Below are 19335 nucleotides of genomic sequence, written 5' to 3'. Positions count from 1 at the left end.
ATTCACTTCAACAATTGCAGAAGTAAATGGGTCATTAGTATTTGAAAACAACATATTTTGGGAGGTGGGTGACTGGACTATATCAACGGTTTTTCTCGGTATTCTCTTGCAGAGCCATATGGCCTTAAGCAATTACCTGTGCCAATAACTGAATTGTATGCAACTCATCACTTGTGGCCGAATGCTTCTTTTTCAAATGTGAATATTCTTAACCCTGTCTATAAAGCAGTGAAAATAGCAACACCCCGGGGAAAATACCTTGTAAATATCTGCATGCATCAATTTAGGCAGATTAACCTACTTTGAAAATGAAGAGCAAATGTGCAGGAGCAAAGCTAAATTTTACACACACTACCAGTTTACAAGCCTTTGTATAAATGGCCTATAATGATTGCGTTCTTGAAAAATAATACTTTCTATGCAATCACGCTTGTCATTTATTGACATAAATTTCTGTTTATTACAGTTTCTGTATCTTAATCTATCTGTGCATTGGTTTGTTCTACACTCTGTCCTTGTTTTTTTTTTTTTTAAATGAACACTGTAGTCCAAAATCCTTTCAGCTCAATGGGTTGCACATAAAGGCTCCTGTGTTCAGATTTCAGGACCTTTATTATGCATTCTCCTGCTGTCTCACTCTCCTGTACCGAACACGTGAATCTTGTGATTCAGGAAATCCTTCCTCTACCTTTCTTTGTCCTGAAGGCAGAAAAGCCATAATAGCAAAGAAAAAGTCCTTGTTTGTCAAACAACAGCCCTTTCATCTTTCACACAAAAATCTGTAAGCATGTTTATTTGCTATTTTTTCAAGGAGAGTGAAAAATTGCACGATAAACAGCCTTTCTGGAGGTCAAGGCTGTAAGGAGTGCTCAACGCTACTGTAAGAGAGGTTGGGACCCTGTGGGTGGCTTGCATATGTTAACATTTCTAATCACTGCAGAAGAAAAAAGTAGCACATGTTATTCAATATTAGCGATTCCCAGTATGTTTGTGGAAAAAGGCTAAAGAAAACTGTATGGCTTAATAGACTTAGTTGCTCTCTCTCATGGATTACAGTTGAGGGGGGAGCACCTTTAATTCCCACATTTCCAAGGGACCTTTGCCAGACAGCCTGATCGGAGGGTGCAAAGAGTTTGTGTCTCTTCTCAGTGCCCTAGCTATATCTCTCCCGGTCAGTGGCAGACATCTTGGATGCCATAAATCACTATATATACCCTTAGACAAATTGTTCCTCTGTTTGGGGGATTTCTTTGTCTCTCAGGATGGTGATGCATTTTCTAGTGTTCGTCTCTATTCCTTTTAGGGTGAGTCTAGACTACAGAGTTTTTTTCGAAAAAAGTGGCCTTTTTCGAAAAAACTTCTCCTGCGTCTAACTGCTGCCGCGTTCTTTTGAAAGTAAATTGAAAGAACATGGCAGTTTTTACGACTGCAGAAAATCTCGTTTTACAAGGAATAATGCTTTTTTTTTTTCCAAAAATTCTCTTTCGAAAAAAGGCTCTATGTAATGAAAACTGTGCTTTTTCGAAAGGGAGCATCCAGACTGCCTGGGTGCTCTCTTTCGAAAAGTGGCTTTTATTTTCGAAAGTACTGGATGTAGTTTAGACACTCTTTTTCGAGAGAGGTTTTTTCAAAAGTATCTTTCAAAAAAGCCTCTTTTGAAAGAGGCTTGCAGTCTAGACATAGCCTTAGAATCCCCACTGAATTTAATATCTGTAAAAAGAGCAGCCGTGAGAACCTTTTTGGAGACTGACATTCTCTGTTTATCCACAGAGTGAATAAAACGCATGTATTGACAGAATAGACTTCTATACAGTGCCATAGCAGTGCTTTTCCAACCTAATTGGCAGGGAATGCTATCCTGGTGGGGGGATACTACTGTGCAGTCTCCATTGTCCTGAAATCCCTGGTTTCTCTTTACTCTGCCAACAAGAGTGCAAATTATGCCAAATGTAATGTGGAAACTTGTCCAGTATAACTAAACTAAGATGACAGTCTCGTTTCTTATAAGTCAGTGTTTCTCAATCTTTTTTTTTATAAAGTACCCCTTTAAAAAAATTATAAGTACCCCTAGTACCTAGTTTTCAGACACTCAACATTTTTTTCTACCTTTGCAACACATTTGTTTAAACAACTTAATTGTAGCCTGGTAGACAATGACATTTTTTAGTGTAAAAGTACAAAAATAATAAAGCACTGTAAAACTTAAAACAAAAATTCAGTTTTCTCCAAATTTCAGTTGTGTTGACGTATCCCCCAGACTTTTCTCAATTACCCCAAGGGTACTCGTATCACTGGTTGAGAAACACTGTTATAAGTCACTGAATGACTCTATAGATAGGTGGGCTGGATTTGAACTGAAGTGAAAAGCTTTATATAACACCACCAGTTCCTTTAGTTAGCTAGGGTATGTCTACACTACAAAGTTGGTTCAAACTAACAGACGTTAGTTCGAACTAACTTTCATAGGCGCTACACTAGCGCTCCGTTAGTTCGAATTTAATTCGAACTAACGGAGCGCTTAGTTCGAACTAGGAAAACCTCATTTTATGAGGATTAAGCCTAGTTCGAACTAGCTAGTTCGAATTAAGGGGTGTGTAGCCCCTTAATTCGAACTAGTGGGAGGCTAGCCCTCCCCAGGTTTCCCTGGTGGCCACTCTGGCCAACACCAGGGAAACTCTTCTGCCCCCCCTCCTGTCCCCGGACCCCTTAAAGGGGCACGGGCTGGCTATGGTGCCCGTGCCAGGTGCAAGCCTGCCAGCACCCAGCCAGCAGATCCTGCACCTGGCACAGATTGAGCCACCCACCTGATGCCCCCAGCCCTCCCCCTCTTCCTGGGACCAGGCTGGTGGCTCCCGGGACCTTGCCCGGGACTGCAAGAGGCGGGCACCCGCCTGGGCTAGTGCGGACATCGTGGACCTTGTCCACGATCTCCGCACTAGGCACAGGAAAGTGGCCATCTAGGGCAGGAGAGCTGCCAGCCTGGCCACCCAGGAGCAGGTGTTCAAGAGAATCAAGGGGGTCCAGTGAGACCCCCGACCCTGAGCCCTGAGCTTACAATGGCCGTCCTGGGTCAGACCAAAGGTCTATCTAGCCCAGTAGCCTGTCTGCTGACAGCGGCCAACCCTAGGGACCCTGGAGGGGATGGACCAAAGACAGTGACCAAGCCATTTGTCTTGTGCCATCCATTTCCAGCCTTCCACAAACCTTGGGCAGGGACACCACTCCTACCAAAACGCTAATTCGAACTAGTTTTTTAGTCTGGATCCGTTAGTTCGAATTAGCTTAGTTCGAATTAACTAATTCGAACTAAGTTAGTTTGAATTAACGTTGTAGTGTAGACATACTCCCAGTCTCCCAATGGTAATCACACAAAAATTCAGCAATATCCCCAGAAATCAATAAAAATAATTCCCAGACCCAAATGCTTTTACTTAAATTAACCTAAATTCATCTAATTCTGTGGCAGGTTCATGCCATCGTAATAGCATGTTATCATTGAGTACACCTAGAAAATGGTTTTATACATCTTCAGAGTTTTAATATTAAATGCTATTTTGTATACGAAGCCTGGTTCAGTCTGCTCTTATGCTGAGCTGTTGGAAGTGCAGTTGTTATCAATGTAGCTTCGAAATGTCTGTGACATTCCCAATTCTCCGCCTTATGGATGAGTCACTCATTTGTATTTCACTAGAGGGTAGCCCTTAGGCCGTGAAAGCACATAAAAATAAATTCAAATAATGTTCAGGGTGTGATTGGAACCCATAACAGCAAAAAAGTAAATGCTGGAACACCCTTCCTGAGACTGCAGGATCATGGCATCCTAGCACTGGTGCAATAGAGTCAGTCAAGTGCAGAAATTAACTACATGTCTACTAATAGGTACATAGATGGGTTAATGATACATCCACAGATAGGATTCCATTTTCTTGATCTTTCTCAGAGCCTCAATGTAATTTCAACCTTGATATTTCTGGTTAGCTGCTGTAAAAGGGATGGCAAAAACAATTATCTGTCTGTCTGTCTGTCTGTCTGTTTGTTCAAGAATTTTTCCTAAACAGTAAGAGCTAGGGCCACTACATTCAGTGTACAGCTTCTTCTTATCACAATTTACAGCAAGGTATGGGTTGGTTGTGCCAGGAAATGGGATGTGCTTTGAATGGGGCTGCTTCTCATAAAGACATACAGAAAAGAAAGAGAATCACTAGGCTAGTAAAAAGGGCTGGCTGGGGGTGCGCCCTCCCTCCTTTGTCCCACCCCCCCAGGCACCCTTTAGAGTGACGCTCCCCACCTCTAATTTGTATGGGGACATTGCTGGCTGTTCCCCTTTGTCTGTGAGCAAAGGGAAAATGCACAGTTTGCTACATTCCTCACACTGCCTGAGGCATGCATGGGGTGGACAAACCTGGACCTGTCCAGCTGGGAAACATGCACTCATGGAGCTTGCCCATGAGTTAAGGATCCAAAAACACTGGGTAAATCTTCTAGTGCTGTATAAAGAAACTTACATTGATCCACACTGTGCTACCTTATGCATGTTGTATAATGTCTTACTCCACAAATAGTTCCATTCAAATCAATGAGGTTACACATGGAGCAAGGTGCTATTCAGTAGAGTTATTACAATCTGATCTTAAAAAATAAAAGTCATGTTCATCTTTAGTAGAAAACTGGGAGGATTCGTGTAATACTGTAGCACAGAGCTGAGCAAGGCAGAACAAATCACTGGTACACTGGACTTAATATTCAGAGGAGGTAGTAGGCTGCTCCACCTCTCCCTGCTTCCTTGTTCATATAGGGGTCTGTCACCAGTGTTCCCTCTCAGATTTTCCATCCATGAGCGGAGTGAGTTTTGTCTTGTGCGCTAACAATGAGGTCATGTGTGCTTCTTTGGATGTGTGCACCTGTGGCACCATCCCCAAGAGACACTCCTAGGTAGCACCCCCCCCCCACCTCTTGGGGAGAAGAAGACATGCCCTCCCTGCCCAACTCCCTAGGCAGCCTGTGTGCAGGGCAGGGACTGCCTCAGGCTGTGCCTCACGGGGCTGGCTAGGAGTCTCCACCTGGGGAGCTGCTGCCAGCAACCAGGGTTTGCAGGGAGTGAGGTGGTGGGGGTGGGAGTGGGACAGTGACATGTGGGGAGGGGGACAGGGGGCAGAGGGTTGGGGTCAGGAGGCTCTGAGAGGCAAAAGAGGTGTGGGAGCAGGAAGAGAGATGCAGGGGACCCCAGCCCCAGGAGTAGCTGCACCACAGCCTGGCTTCAGTTTTGGGCAGCCACCACACAGCCCACCCGGGAAGCATTTTCTATGTACATGATTTATAGGATACCAAGCAGAAAATTGTAAATATTAGAAAAAATAACCCCTATGCTTACTTGTGTTGATAAGAAATTGGTTTGAAACCCCAGGGTGATCAACATCATGTATTGCACTAGCAAAAATTGCAGCAAGAATCTCCAGATCAGTGAACACCGCCTGGAAAATCATACAATAGAAACAGTTACTAACTGAGGAAACTGCGTTTTCAGTAGAAGGACAATGCATTGATTTTTAAAGTTTAAAAACTAATATTTGAAAAAATAAAATGATAAACAAATAAAAACTCTTTAAACATAGTTTAAATAGAACAGGTACTTCAAAAAGTTAAATATATGTTAAATATAATAAAGCCATGGAAAATAGTCTATTACATATACAAGCCATTTCAAATTTGGTACTGAAAGCCCCCTAAATTCAATGGAATCAAACAAATGTGGGGTTTTCAGCACCTATCCATAAACAAGATCATATACTGAGTACACTAAATATTGATAGGCACCTAAACCTTAATATCTACCCAGGTTTGAAGATTTTGGTCTAAGTCATTATTACACACTATGGTTAAGGCCCTACCAAATTAATGGCCCACACTGGTCAATTTCATGGTCATAGATTTTAATACTGTAATCATAAATACCATGATTTCAGCTATTTCAATCTGAAATGTCATAGCCTTGTAATTCTAGGAGTCCTGAGCTAAAAAAGAGTTGTGATTTGTGTGTATATGTGCACAAGTTTATTGTGTGTATGTATGTGGGGGTTGTTATGGTACTGCTACCCTTCTGCACTGGTGCTTGTAGCGGCACTGCCTTCAGAGCTGCGCACTTGGAGAGTGGCAGCTGCAAGCCAGGAGCCCAGCTCTGAAGGCAGAGTTGCTGCCAGAAGCAACGCAGATATAAGGATGGCATGGTATGGTATTGCCACCCTCAATTCTGTGTTGTTGCCTGCAGAGCGGGGCCCTCAGTCAGCAACTGCCATTCTCTGGCTGCACAGTTCTGAAGTCAACATTGAAGTAAGGTTGGCAATACCATGACCACCCTAAAAATAACCTTGTGATGCCCTGCAACTCCTTTGGGTCAGGACCCCCAATTTGAGAAACACTGGTCTCCTGTGAAATCTTTATTATAGGGTAAAAGCACACAAAAGACCAGATTTCATGGTGGGAGACCAGACTTCCTGATCCATGATGCATTTTTCATGGCTATGAATGTGGAAGGGCCCTATCTATGGTGTTACCCAGGTAGTATATTTATGGTGCATTAAGCATGCTTATATTATCAACATATAATATGTATTGGCTATGTTAAAAGGGAGTATTCCTCCCAAATGATGGCTAAGATCAAGTGTAGTATCTGTTCTTATCAGTTTAATATCTGTAGGCTGCAAGGTATGGATCCAACAACTTTTTGATTCTCCTTTTAGAAGTCATGAAAATTAACTATAAACAACAGTATTCAAGGAGATATTAGTATTTTACTGACTCAAACACTGTGCTGAAAATAAGACTGTGAAGGATAACTGAGACAACAAATCAAGTCATGTTACTGACAATCAATATGGTTGCCCACTGAAGCATGAGGTAACACATTTATGAACTGAAGCTGAGCCTTCTTCCTGCCATGAGGGAAATCTTCTCAAAGAGGACTGATTCTTTTAGGAGCCAACAGACCTCTCAGAGATCCCTAGAGCTCTTCAGATTCATTCACTACAAAGGGAAGGCAAGGGATGGATGAGGCATTCAGACACAGGGCTGAAGTATTCCAACATTTCTCTAACTTCCTTTCACCTCAGAGACAAGCTTTCCTTTAAACAGCTCATGTAAAGAGGATTCAATTTTAAAAAGTCTGGATTTCAAGAGGTTTTTTTTAACACAATAGACTACAAGTTGGACCTCCCTGATCTAGCATCCTCAGGACCTGAGGTGTCCCAAACCAGGGAATTTGCTGGATCAGGAGAGGTTGGTACTCCCCTGTTGGCTGCTCTGTTCCCAGGCTCCTCTCCCTCAGGCTGCCTGCCCTGCTGTTTGCCCCACTAACGCTGACCTGGCACAGGCTCCCCACCCTGCTGCCCACACACTGTCCCAAGGTTTCCCGGAGTCCCCAGTGGGACAGCCTGTCTGCTGCTAGCCATGCTGCCACATGGTGTTCTCCAGGGTTCCTAGGCTGGGGCCACCCAGCCTCCCCCAACCCCACTACCACCAGGAGTTCCACAGCTGGGATCGCCCAACCACACCACCCTGGTGATAGGGCCAGCCCTGCTGCCACTGGGAATTCCCTGTGGTTCCCCAGCTGGGGCTGCCCACCTCTGCCAGCCCCGCTTCAGCCACAGATTCTGTGGTCAAGACTGCCCAATCTGGCCCCACTGCCATCAGAGGTATCCGGGGGTTCCCTACTGCTGAAGAGAGGGGTAGGAGGGGGGAGATCCCTGGTCAGGCTGCCTGCCACCAGAACCCACTGCAGCTGTGGTTTCCCAGCTGGGGCCGGGATTCCCCAGCCACACTAGGGGTTACTTGGCCGGGGTGGAAGCTCCCCCGGCCATCACCCTGGTCCAGACACTGCTGGCCTAGCCAGGGTTCCCTAGCTCACGCTGTCTCAGCTGGCTCATGCTCCCACCTCTGGAGCTCTTTGATCCAGCAACATCTGTGGCCCTGCTGGACCACGGATGTTGCCGGACCAAAGGGTATGTCTAGACTACATGGCTCTGTCGACGGAGCCATGTAGATGAGTTTACCAGACATAGGAAAATGAAGCAGCGATTTAAATAATCGCCAGTTCATTTACATCAAAATGGCCACCACGCTGTGCTGATCAGATGTTTGGCTGCACAGCGGGGCAGTCTGGATGCGCCACGGTCGACAAGGGAAGCCTCTGTCGACCACTCCATTATGCCCTGTGAAATGAGGTTTACCAGAGCGGTCGACAAAGGTTTCCCTTGTCGACCGCGGCGCGTCCAGGCTGCCCCACTGTGCCACCAAACAGCTGATCGGCACAGCGCGGAGACCATTTTAATGTAAATGAAGCGTTGATTATTTAAATTGCTGCTTCATTTTCCTATGTCTAGTAAACTCATCTACATGACTCCATCGACGGAGCCATGTAGTCTAGACATACTCAAAGAGTTCCGGATTTGTGAGGTTCAACCCATACCATTACGGATTTAATGTATGGGGGGAATATTTCCTGCGTATTTTAAGCTTCATGGTGGAGGGAATATTAGAGAAATTCAGTTTAGAAAAGCAGAAAAATATAAATGTGGCCTTGTGGACAGAAAAATGTAAAAATGAAAAGGAATATTGCATAATATTACTTAGGGAAACACATCCTGTCATTTCCTTTGCTGTATAATTCCCATTGGTTTCAATGAGAGTTCAATATGGGAAATGACAGGACACAACCTGTAGCTAAAAGTAGATGATCAAAACTATCATGTTACCAACAGGATGTGGTTGATTTAGCACTAGTCACTGGACAAATCTAAGTAAGTAAATCTAAGTAGGGTCTTCACTACATTCCTTTAGAAAAGAAAGGAAACTATATTACAAAAAAAAACCATTGTATTATAGGCACAGGGATCATTTATATTTATCTTAGAAGAATCTTTGCTATTTTGCATGTATTTCCCTCTCCCCTTTTCCATGGATGTGTAGAATTACCTCTAAAGCTGGAGTTGATAGCAGAACGTGGGTAGATTGAACAACATCTGCAGCATGTATGTTGTTGTGATATGCGACATCTGCATGGTAATGGTCTTCTAGAGTCATCAAGTAAGTTATTAAAGTGTCTACTGGAATTTTAAATGTTTTTAACAAATCCCGTTCCTGGAGGAAGAAAGGGGGAAACAATTAAGTAAATATGGAATGTAACAATTGATTTACAAAGAGTACCAGTGCTGCTTCCATATTGCTCACCTGGAAAATGGTATTCATGATGACCGTCAGAGGTCGGTTTCCAGATAGTTCTGCTATTCTGAAAACATGCAGGCCCCATTTGTTCACATCTTCTAGTTCCTAGAACGAAATTAAGCAACAGAAACTTTTCAATCAAATACTTAATTTTCCATTTATTTTTTGTTTGAAATAGCTACAACTGAATGAAGATTCAAGCTGCAAACTGGTTGGGACCTGTAAAATAATAATGAGGAATCCTGTAGCACCTTGAAGACTAATAAATGTATTTAGGCATAAGCTACATCTGACGTAACAGGCTCCAGCCCCTGAAAGCTTATGTCCAAATCTGTTAGCCTTTAAAGTGCAAGACACTTTTATTTTTTTTCCTGAAATAGACTAACATGGCTAACCCTCTGAAACTTGTGAAAAGAATATCCTGACCCCTCTGAAACAATGAATGCTGCTGCTACCAACCCACTTGCTAATATCTGAATTTGCAGCTACCAATTTTCTAGATTTTAACAGGTAGTGTCTTTCTTTTAAGCAGGTTGCTCTGGGGGGAGAAATGCTACAGTAGCTTTAACGAGCTGAACTCATGCAATTTGCTAGTTATGATACATTTTGCCTAGTAATGGCAAATTTCAGCTAGAACAGTGGTTCTCAAACTTTTTAGCCTGTGGACCATACCACTTAATGCAAACTTTTCCTTGGATCACCTGTTGCTAATGGAAACTTGCCATTAATTACATGATTATGCCCAAGCCATTTTGCTACTGCTACAGCTAGGGTGGACTGTTTAATTTACCAGTAAGAAAGAGAATATTAATTGAAACTATTAAGCAGATTAAGGATTTAACTTTCTCATGTTACTTTACCAAACTTCATTTTAAATAAAGTAAAATATTAACTTATTTCCAACACAAAAGGTTTCAACATTCTCTATATTTATAGCAGGAGTGGGTCAGGGGCCACTGAAGCACAGAAAAATCAGCCAGAGACCATACAAATGACAAGTAAAAAAAACTCCTTCAAAACTGCCCAGCCCTCACTGATGTGGCCCCCGACTGAGACATCTCACTCCCCTGGCACTCTCGCCCCAAAGTGAGGGCGGGGGGAGGAGTGGGAGGAACAGGGAGGACTGATGTTCAGGGCTTCTCATAGACCAGATGAATTCTTCTGGGGTTCCAAGTTTAGTGGATTTTGTGGATCCCACTAGGATTTGGGGTGGACCCAAAATGAGGGGTTCAGTGTGCAGGATAGGACTGCCAGTGAGTGGGATAGGGATGGGGATGCAGGATCTGGGCGGGAGGTGGGGTACAGGAGAGTGTGGGTGCAAGATCTGGGTGGGAGGTGGATGCAGGAGCAGTTTGGGAGTAGAGTATATGGCTGGGGGAAGAGGACAGGAGCAAGGGAGGGTGCAGGAGCAGGCTAGGAGTAGAGTGTCTGGCCAGTAGGGAGGGTGCAGAAGTGGGCTGAGGGGTCTCAGCAGGAAGGTGCGGGGTCTGGGCATGAGGGGATTTTGGCCAATGGGAGCAGCAGGAAAAGCTTCTAGGCAGCAAGTCCATGAGCTGCTGTTCCCCCAGGTGAAGGGAGGAGGGGAAGGGAAGAGCGGGAGTGGCAGCACATGAAGCCACTTCTGGCTCCACTTGTTCCCTGTGAGCCAGATCCAGTGGGGAGACTCAGGGCATTCTCCCCCTGCCCCTTCAGCAGGAAGCTGGTGCTAGCACTGCAACCTCGGGGAGGAAGAGAGGGCTCAAGTTCCAGCAAGGATTCCCTGCTGCAGGGGGAGGGAGAGATTGATGGGGGCTGATCTTGAGCTGCGGCCCACCTGCAAGGCAGCTACAGAACACTAGTGGTCCACCGACCGCAGTTTGAGAACCACTGAACTAGAAGGAAACCTTCAGAGATGCTTCAGTTCTACTGCCTAGCTCACATATTGTGTGTATTCTGAGGAGCAGAATGTTCAGATAAAGGAGGAAGTTCCTAAAAACAAGGATAAACATATCTGAAAATGCACAAATCTGCAAGTGAACGAATACTCAATTTATGGCAAATGCTGAGTTATGGCAAGGGCAGTCTAACTAATACATGATCCAATATTCTGGGGGAAAATTTTACTTTTAAAAATGGATGTAATTGATTGTATAATAGGAAATAATGCAGCTAATGGTATATATATTTGTGGAGTTTCAAAATGATACCAATGCTATATATTTTGATTATTTGCTAGTGCTCAAATGAAAGTTTGATATTTAGGTTGCTGATACGATTTATACATAAAGGCCTTATTACCACATACGCAATGCTTATTTATTTTACATTAAGTACTCCTCCAGTAGAAAACCCCCTCACTGTGCTCCTTTTGGAACAGAAATATATTATACACTCAGGGTATGTCTACACTACTTTCAAGTAGGAATAAGGGATCTTCCAGAAAAGGGCTTATTTTCCGCAAGATCCCATCTAGACTGGCGCTTTTCTCCGGCAAAACCCCGAGCCGGAAAAAAGCGGCAGCCATGTTCATGCAAATGACGCGGGGGATATTTAAATCCCCCGTGGCATTTGCAATTCCGAAGTGTCTCATTAGCATCCCTTTTCCAGAAAAGGGTGCCAATGTGTAGACAGCCTCAGAGTTTTCAGTGTTCCTGATTTACACTTGCCTAAGTGAAATCAGAATCTGGTATTAGCCCTTGAAAACAAAAGCTGTGGAAAGAGTATGGGGTAATACACTATAGTTTGTTTGACAACCTCACAAGTTAATTAAATTGCATGATAAGTTTCTCAGGCCTTGGTAGCTTAAATCTTCCTTACCTTGGCAAGAATGTCTTCTTGTTCCGTTTTAACGCCAAATTTGGGGATACTGGAATTTGTTAAACTGGAGCTATGCATCAATTTTTTCACTCCACTGATCTGGGACATAGGCCTCTTCTTTTTCTCTTTCTCCTTCTGTGTTGGAGAAGGGATTTCCACTTCATGTTGTTTGTCTTTGAAGAAAGGAAAGAAAACAATAATTCTGAAGGTCAGTCACTCCCTATACTTATAAAATTACATATTTTTGTTGTTCTTAGTGGTTAAGATTGATTTTGTGTACACTATAATTCTTCTATTATCATTCTGTGTCTTTTTGAGCCAAACATGGAGACTAATAATGATCAGAAATTAAAAGCAATTGAACAAGAAACTAAGTTCAACTTTATAGAACACTGCATTATTCAAAAGGTTATTTAATTATTCTAAAGGTTGTTCCGTTTCTGAAGAGCATGATTTGAGCGTAATTTGTGGCTGCATTGTCCATCCTCTCCTAACATCGTGTAAGGAGGTAATCTTTTTCATAAAAAGAAAGTAGTAGACCTGGCCAAAAAGTAGAATTGTCTTTCCATGGGACATTACAAAATAAAATAATAATAATAATAATAATAATAATAATAATAATAATAATAATAATAATAATACAGTTCTGAATTGGAATGAAAAAATAACAAAATTTCATTTCAAACTTCTGGAAACAGCAGCCAGGAAATCAGGTTGCCCATGGTTTCTGAACTGCCAGAATCTGAAAGCCCTGTTAGCTACAGCTTGAAGGCAGCCTGTGTTTACTGAGGCTCACGGACATCGGCTATGGGGCTATAAAACTGCAATGTAGATGTTTGGGATTTGGGCTGGAGCCTGGATTGTGAGATTCTGAGAGGAGGTGGGTCTCACAACCCAAGCTCCAACCAAACCCATCCACAGTGCTATTTTTATCTGCACAACTTCAAGCAGCTGGAAAGCAATGAAGCCTGGAAGATTTAAATATTAAATCTATTTTTCCTATATATACTAATTTAATTAAGTAGTATCTGAACTTTCTCCCTTCATTAAAAACCCTTCCTTTTGTGCTTTAAATCAATGGAATATTGTTGAATGTTAAAGGTTTTCAAGTTAGCCTAAGTGACCTGCAATATGGCTTACAATGCAGAGAAAAAAAAAGTGGTTTTGGTCTTTTTGCTTCCTTATGATACATAAAAGGAGATATGAAAAGATTTAAAAAAGCATTTTTCTTTTTTTCTTAGAAATAAGAGGGATAGCAAGTCCTGATCTTTTGTTTTTGATTTATGACTGGTGAATTGAAAAACATGTCATTTTCACACCTCAACTGAAGAGAAAGAGTATGACATGTGAAAGTAATTGAATCAGAGGTATTTTCTCCCAATTTTTAAACAAAACAATCTACCCAAAAACCAAAACCAAACCCTCACTCACTCATTCAAACAAACAAACAAACAAACAAACAAACAAACAAACAAACAAACAAACAAACAAACAAACACCCTAAGCAAATAATGTTATAAACAGTCTGATTAAAAATGTGTCCTTCTCAATTTCTCAAGCTTATCTTTTGTAATATAATACAACCACGTGTTCTTTAGTCCAGCACAACCAGGAAAATCAAGGACTGATAATTTAACACAAAAATTATCACAGAAAATAATTAAAAACACACTTCTAAAACAAGCCAACCAACTTTCTGACCGTGAATATGTTTACATACAGATACCCCCCCCCCCCCGCTCCCAAAAAAGTCCAAATATCTTTTCTCTTCTAGTGCTGGTCATCTTTATTGGAGAAACTGAAATTGTATAGGGAATTCAATGCCATCTCTGTATTGCTGTGTTTGCTTCTGCAGTTTTTACTGTCTACCTTTCAGGAGTTTGCATTTACTGGAAATTGCACAGAATTTTGAACAAATCACTGCAACAAAGAAAATGTTACCAAGTTTCTTAGCCTGCAGCAGAGTTCCTTCTCCTCCGCTCCACTCTCTGACCAATCAGAAAAGCAAAGGAGGAAGGGGAGAAGAGTTTTTGACTGCTGCAAAGACATAACAGATGAAGAGCAGTGACTCGTGTGCATGCCTTGATGTTTATGGTTTCAGCCATATGCACAAAGTTTAGATCCATCAACAGGGAGGATTATAAACTGAGTTGTCAGATTAGTTCAAGTGAAAAGAAGTGTCTGTTCAAAAGGTTTCTGAACTGCTGTGGAATTCCATGGGATTTCCTCATATTTTTTTAAATATGGGAAGCTAATGGTATGAGTACTGAGCATCTTTTTAAAGTTTAAACTGAGAAACTTTCCTGTATTGATGTGGTTTTTACAGCAGATTGTATTGGCTGCTAGATCCTCGTACGTTATCTATCTGAAAGAGAACTGGTTAATCACACTGTTTATATATGAACATTTTCCTTCCACACATCATTGTTCTGAATCTATTATCTAATTATTAATAATCTGATTATTATATATTTAAGGACAGTTCTGTAACTGAGATTACCCACTTGAATTTCCTTTATTTTTGAAAATATTGTTTTTTTATTTGGATGCCAACCACAGAAAGACAACATTCATTCTCAATAGATTCAAAGTGTTTGTCTCTCCAGAGCTTATTCTGCTTGAAAGCTGCAGGTCACATGTGAAAGGCAGACAGCTGAATTTTCTTATTCCTGTCAAAATGAGTCTTAATTTTTCACATGAAATCATGCAAAGATGCTGATAGCTCAGTCTTTTCAGTTGGAGAATGTGAGAGGCATCTTCTAAGTGGGTCATCTCCTCAGGCAACCTTATCCTCAGCTTTTAAATATTTCTGAAACTGTACAATAGAGCTCCACTTCTCACAGAGACAGATAACTTTCCTGTGCAGGTGAATCTGGGCATTCTACTGAAACAGTGAATAACTGAAAAGAAAACCGTCTGGGCTGTCCGCTGCCCGCGTGCTCCGCGGCTTTGCTCTGCTTTGCTCCCCGTCCCCCTGGTCTGCAGAGCCTGGGGTTCTTAAGTTGAATCTGTATGTAAGTCAGAACTGGCGTCCAGATTCAGCCGCTGTTGAAACTGATCAGTTTCAGCAGCAGCTGAATCTGGACGCCAGTTCCGACTTACATACAGATTCAACTTAAGAACAAACCTACAGTCCCTATCTTGTACGTAACCCGGGGACTGCCTGTACTTTCCAAAGAACGTGGCAGCAGTTTATATTCAGGGGAAGTTTTTTTGAAAAAAGGCCACTTTTTTCAAAAAAATCCTGTAGTCTAGACACACTCTATTTGTAAATGGGGAATGCCAATGCACCACGTGCTGAGAGATTTAGTGAGTTTGGGTTTGCTATGAATTTTCATCAGATCAAGATGCCTTTATAGTACAGTGAAAGCTTTGTTATCCAGCACTGTGTTATCTGGAAAACATTGTTAACTGGCATTGCCCTCAGCCACAATACTGCTGCATCTTCAGGCGCATCAAGCTTGTCTAGCCAGCGGTTGTGGTGCTTCTAATAGCTGGCACTGTTGGCTGATGTCATCAGCAGGCACCTCCTTCACCCTCAGACTACCTCAAGCTGCTGGGAGTTAGATCTGCTGGTAGCATGTGGGACGAGAGAAATAAGTGTTGCTACATGGCACATTCAATTACCCGTCAACCCCCATTTCCCATGAGTACCAGATAACAAAGCTTTCACCATATAATTGTACAACTTCTTCACTGGGCAAAATGGGTACTAAGTGCAATGATAATTTTAAAATCTATTAAGCAATTCACTATACTAATCCCTCCTCAATTATTTTTGTAATCTGTAAGATTATTTCATGTTAACTACTATAGTGCATGGGAATACATAGATATAGGTTTTTAACCAGAATACTTTACTACAGCGCTCAACAACTTTCTGAACAGAGCAGCAACACAAAATGTATATGTGCAACAATGTATACAGGATAGATCATTTTATCTATGGCCGTGTCCAGACTCAGGGGTTTTTTCGGGAAAAGTAGCCTTTTCCCGAAAAAACTTCCCCTGCGTCCAGACTCAAGCCGCGTTCTTTCGAAATTATTTCGAAAGAACGCGGCTTTTCTTTCGATGGCGGTAAACCTCAATTTACGAGGAAGAACGCCTTCTTTCGAAAGTTCCTCTTTCGAAAGAAGGCGTTCTTCAATGTAAATATGCCGTCTTCGAAAGAGAGCATCCAGACTCGCTGGGTGCTCTCTTTCGAAAAAGCGGATTTCTCTTTTGAAAGATCCGCCTGCAGTCTAGACGCGATCTTTCGAAAGAGGCTCTTTCGAAAGATGCTTTCGAAAGAGCCTCTTTCGAAAGAAGCCTGCAGTCTAGACATAGCCTATGAGACCTGATCTCTGCATCGAAATACTGAACAGTGGAATTTACAAAACACATAACTACTAAAAAGATAAATCACTCCCATAATATTCTTACCTAAGAACGTATTTGATATATATTCTGAGACCTGATTGCCTGATCGGCTCATTTCAGATAAGTGGGTCAACTCCCTGTTGAGCATTCTTTTAAACTGGAAAAGAAAAGAAGAAAAAAGCATGTTAACTGTCAAGAAATGGTTAACTTAGAATGAGAAAATTTAATTTATTTATAATAAATAAATATATTGCATTTAAAAGATAAAGTAGACTGAGAGATGAACTGTAAAAAGAACAATGCAAAATAATATTGCTTTACTTCAGAACTTCTCCATGGTTAGAAGGCAGAATTTTAAAACAGATATTTCTCCAAAGATTCAGTGTCAGAGACATTCGGTCCATGTCAGCTACTGAAAAATGTAACCACAAGCACGTGCATACCTGACGGTCTCTCACTGTTTCCCCCACACACAGTCTCCCACAGTATTCTTGTCAGCAAGTTAAGGAAGTATGGTTTGGATAAATGGACTGTAAGGTGGATAGAAAGCTGGCTAGATTGTCAAGCTCCAAGGGTAGTGATCAATGGCTTGATGTCTGGTTGATGGTTGGTGTCAAACAGAATGCCACAAGGGTCGGTTCTGGATCCAGTTTTGTTCAACATCTTTATTAATAATCTGGAAGAGGGGATGGATTGCATCCTCAGCAAGTTCATGGATGATAGTAAGCTAGGAGGAGAGGTAAATACGCAGGAGCATAGGGATAGGGTCCAGAGTGACCTAGACAAATTGGAGGATTGGGCCAAAATAAATCTGATGAGGTTCAACAAGGACAAGTGCAGAGTCCTGTATTTAGGAAGGACTGCTACAGGCTGGGGACTGACTGACTAAGCAGCAGTTCAGCAGAAAAGGACCTGGGGATTACAGAGAATGAGAAGCTGAATATGAGTCAACAGTGTGCCCTGGTAGCCAAGAAGGCTAATGGCTTATTAGGACGCATTAGGAGGAGCATTGTCAGCAGATCTAGAGACGTGATTATTCCTCTTTATTCGGCGCAGGTGAGGCCACATCTGAGTATTGTGTCCAATTCTGGGCTCCCTGTTACAGAAAGGACCTGGACATACTGGAGTCCAGCAGAAATCAACAAAAATGATTAGGAGGCTGGAGCACGTGACTTATGAGGAGAGGCTGACGGATTTGGGCTTATTTAGTCTACAGAAGGGAAAATTGTGTAGTGTGTGATACTACCTAAAGGGGGGTTCCAAAGAGGATGGAGAGAGGCTGATCTCAGTGGTGACAGATGATAGAACAAGGAGCAACGTTTTAAAGTTGTAGTGGGGGAGGTCTAGGTTGGATATTAGGAAAAACTATTTTACTAGGAGGGTGGTGGATCACTGGAATGAGTTACCTAAGGAGGTGGCAGAATCGCCATCCATAGAGGTTTTAAAGTCTCCGCTTGATGAAGTCTTGTCTGGGACAGGGGCGGCCCGTGAGCATAGGCAGACTAGGTAGTCATCTAGGGCGCCACCGGCCCGGGGCGCCTGATGATGACGTCATGGGGCGCCCTGGCACCGGATGATGAGGTCACAGCCATTGACGGCCATGCAGGCGGGGGTGCCGATTGTGCCTTCCGCCTGGGGCGCCAGCTGCCGCAGCCGGCCTCAGGTTGCTCCTGGTCTGGGATGATTAGTTGGGGCTGATCCTGCTTTGGGCAGGGGGTTGGACTTAATGACCTCCTGAAGTCTCTTCCAGCCCTTGATTCTATGATTCTATGACTGTAACTATTTTTATTATTTCAGTCTTCAGAATTTTAAATTTGGAGAGAAATAACTAAGGGTGTGTCTAGACTACAGGGTTTTGTTGACAAAAGTGGACTTTTGTCGACATAACATCGACAGAACTTGGCAGTTTTGTCGACGGCGGTAAACCTCATTCTATGAGGAATAATGCCTTTTGTCGACAGAATTCTGTTGACAGAAGACGTTATTGCATCTACACTGTTCTTTGCGTCTACACTCTCATGTCGACAAAGTGGCTTGCTTTGTCAACAGAACTGGCTGTAGTCTAGACGCTCTTTGTCAACAGAAGCTTTGTCAATAGTATCTGTTGACAAAGCCTCTGTCGACAAAAGCCTGTAGTCTAGACTTATCCTATCGGTTATATTTTATATATACACAGAGGAACACACTTTAATTGTGCTAAGGAATGGGAAACCATCATTTTTGAACAACTCTCTGCTGTAGTTCTCTATCATAAACATACTCTCACGCTTTCCATATGGTTTATTACTATGCATTTTACAATTTTTCTCAAGTTTTTTTTTAAATAGCTCAGACTAAGCTCAGATATTTTCTAGGAAGGATCAAATATACCAGTATCTCTTCTTTACTCTAAACCCATAACAAAGCCATGTTGCAGTGGGGGTTTTTTATTACTTCTTTTTAAGCAATGGAAAATAGGACTTGCCCACTGGATCAGATCAATGATCACTTAGACCACGACCATGTCTCTGGCAAGGGGTAATGGCAGAGGCTTCAAAGCAGGCCCTCTGAGGGGGGAAAGAGGGAGCAAAGGTCCAGCAATTCAAACTCCCAGCAGCCAGAGCCCCAAGTTCTTTGAATTGCTGCCAAAGCCTCTAACTGGATATTCTTATTATCCATATAAAGGTGTACAGTAATTCCTCATTTAACACTAAAGATATGTTTCAGAAAATGATCGTGTTAAGTGAAAACGTGTTATACGGGGTCAATTTTCCTATTGAAAATAATGAAAAGATGGGGGTTGCGTTTCAAGAGGTGGTGTCTGTTGCAAGGGGAAACTCAGCCACTGGCCTGCAAGTGGGGGCAGAGGAGAGGGGGCAAGGCATCCGCCGAGGGAAGCCCTGTGCAGCTGCCGGTGATGGACCAGCTGGGGGAAATTGGGTTATTCTGGGGACGGTTGTGTTATCTGAAAAACGTCCCCCCCCC

General features: G+C 42.6%; 1 protein-coding gene and 1 pseudogene across 9 annotated transcripts in view; one reads left to right on the top strand and one right to left on the bottom strand.

Annotated features, from left to right (window-relative positions):
- Positions 1-19335, bottom strand: part of PDE4D (phosphodiesterase 4D) — a 1060501-nt gene that overhangs the window by 7193 nt on the left and 1033973 nt on the right. For all 9 annotated transcript variants that reach the window (XM_075932865.1, XM_075932866.1, XM_075932867.1 and 6 more), the window contains 5 exons: positions 16435-16528; positions 12013-12185; positions 9223-9321; positions 8968-9132; positions 5372-5471 (listed from right to left, as the gene is read on the bottom strand). In XM_075932865.1, the coding sequence (XP_075788980.1) occupies positions 5372-5471; positions 8968-9132; positions 9223-9321; positions 12013-12185; positions 16435-16528 (631 nt within the window). The remainder of the gene's footprint in view (positions 1-5371; positions 5472-8967; positions 9133-9222; positions 9322-12012; positions 12186-16434; positions 16529-19335) is intronic.
- On the top strand, positions 6631-6805 carry LOC112543514 (U2 spliceosomal RNA; annotated as a pseudogene).

Source organism: Pelodiscus sinensis, chromosome 6 (genome assembly GCF_049634645.1).
Source record: "Pelodiscus sinensis isolate JC-2024 chromosome 6, ASM4963464v1, whole genome shotgun sequence".
NCBI lineage: Eukaryota > Metazoa > Chordata > Testudines > Trionychidae > Pelodiscus > Pelodiscus sinensis.
This window is presented reverse-complemented; position numbering and strand designations above follow the sequence as displayed.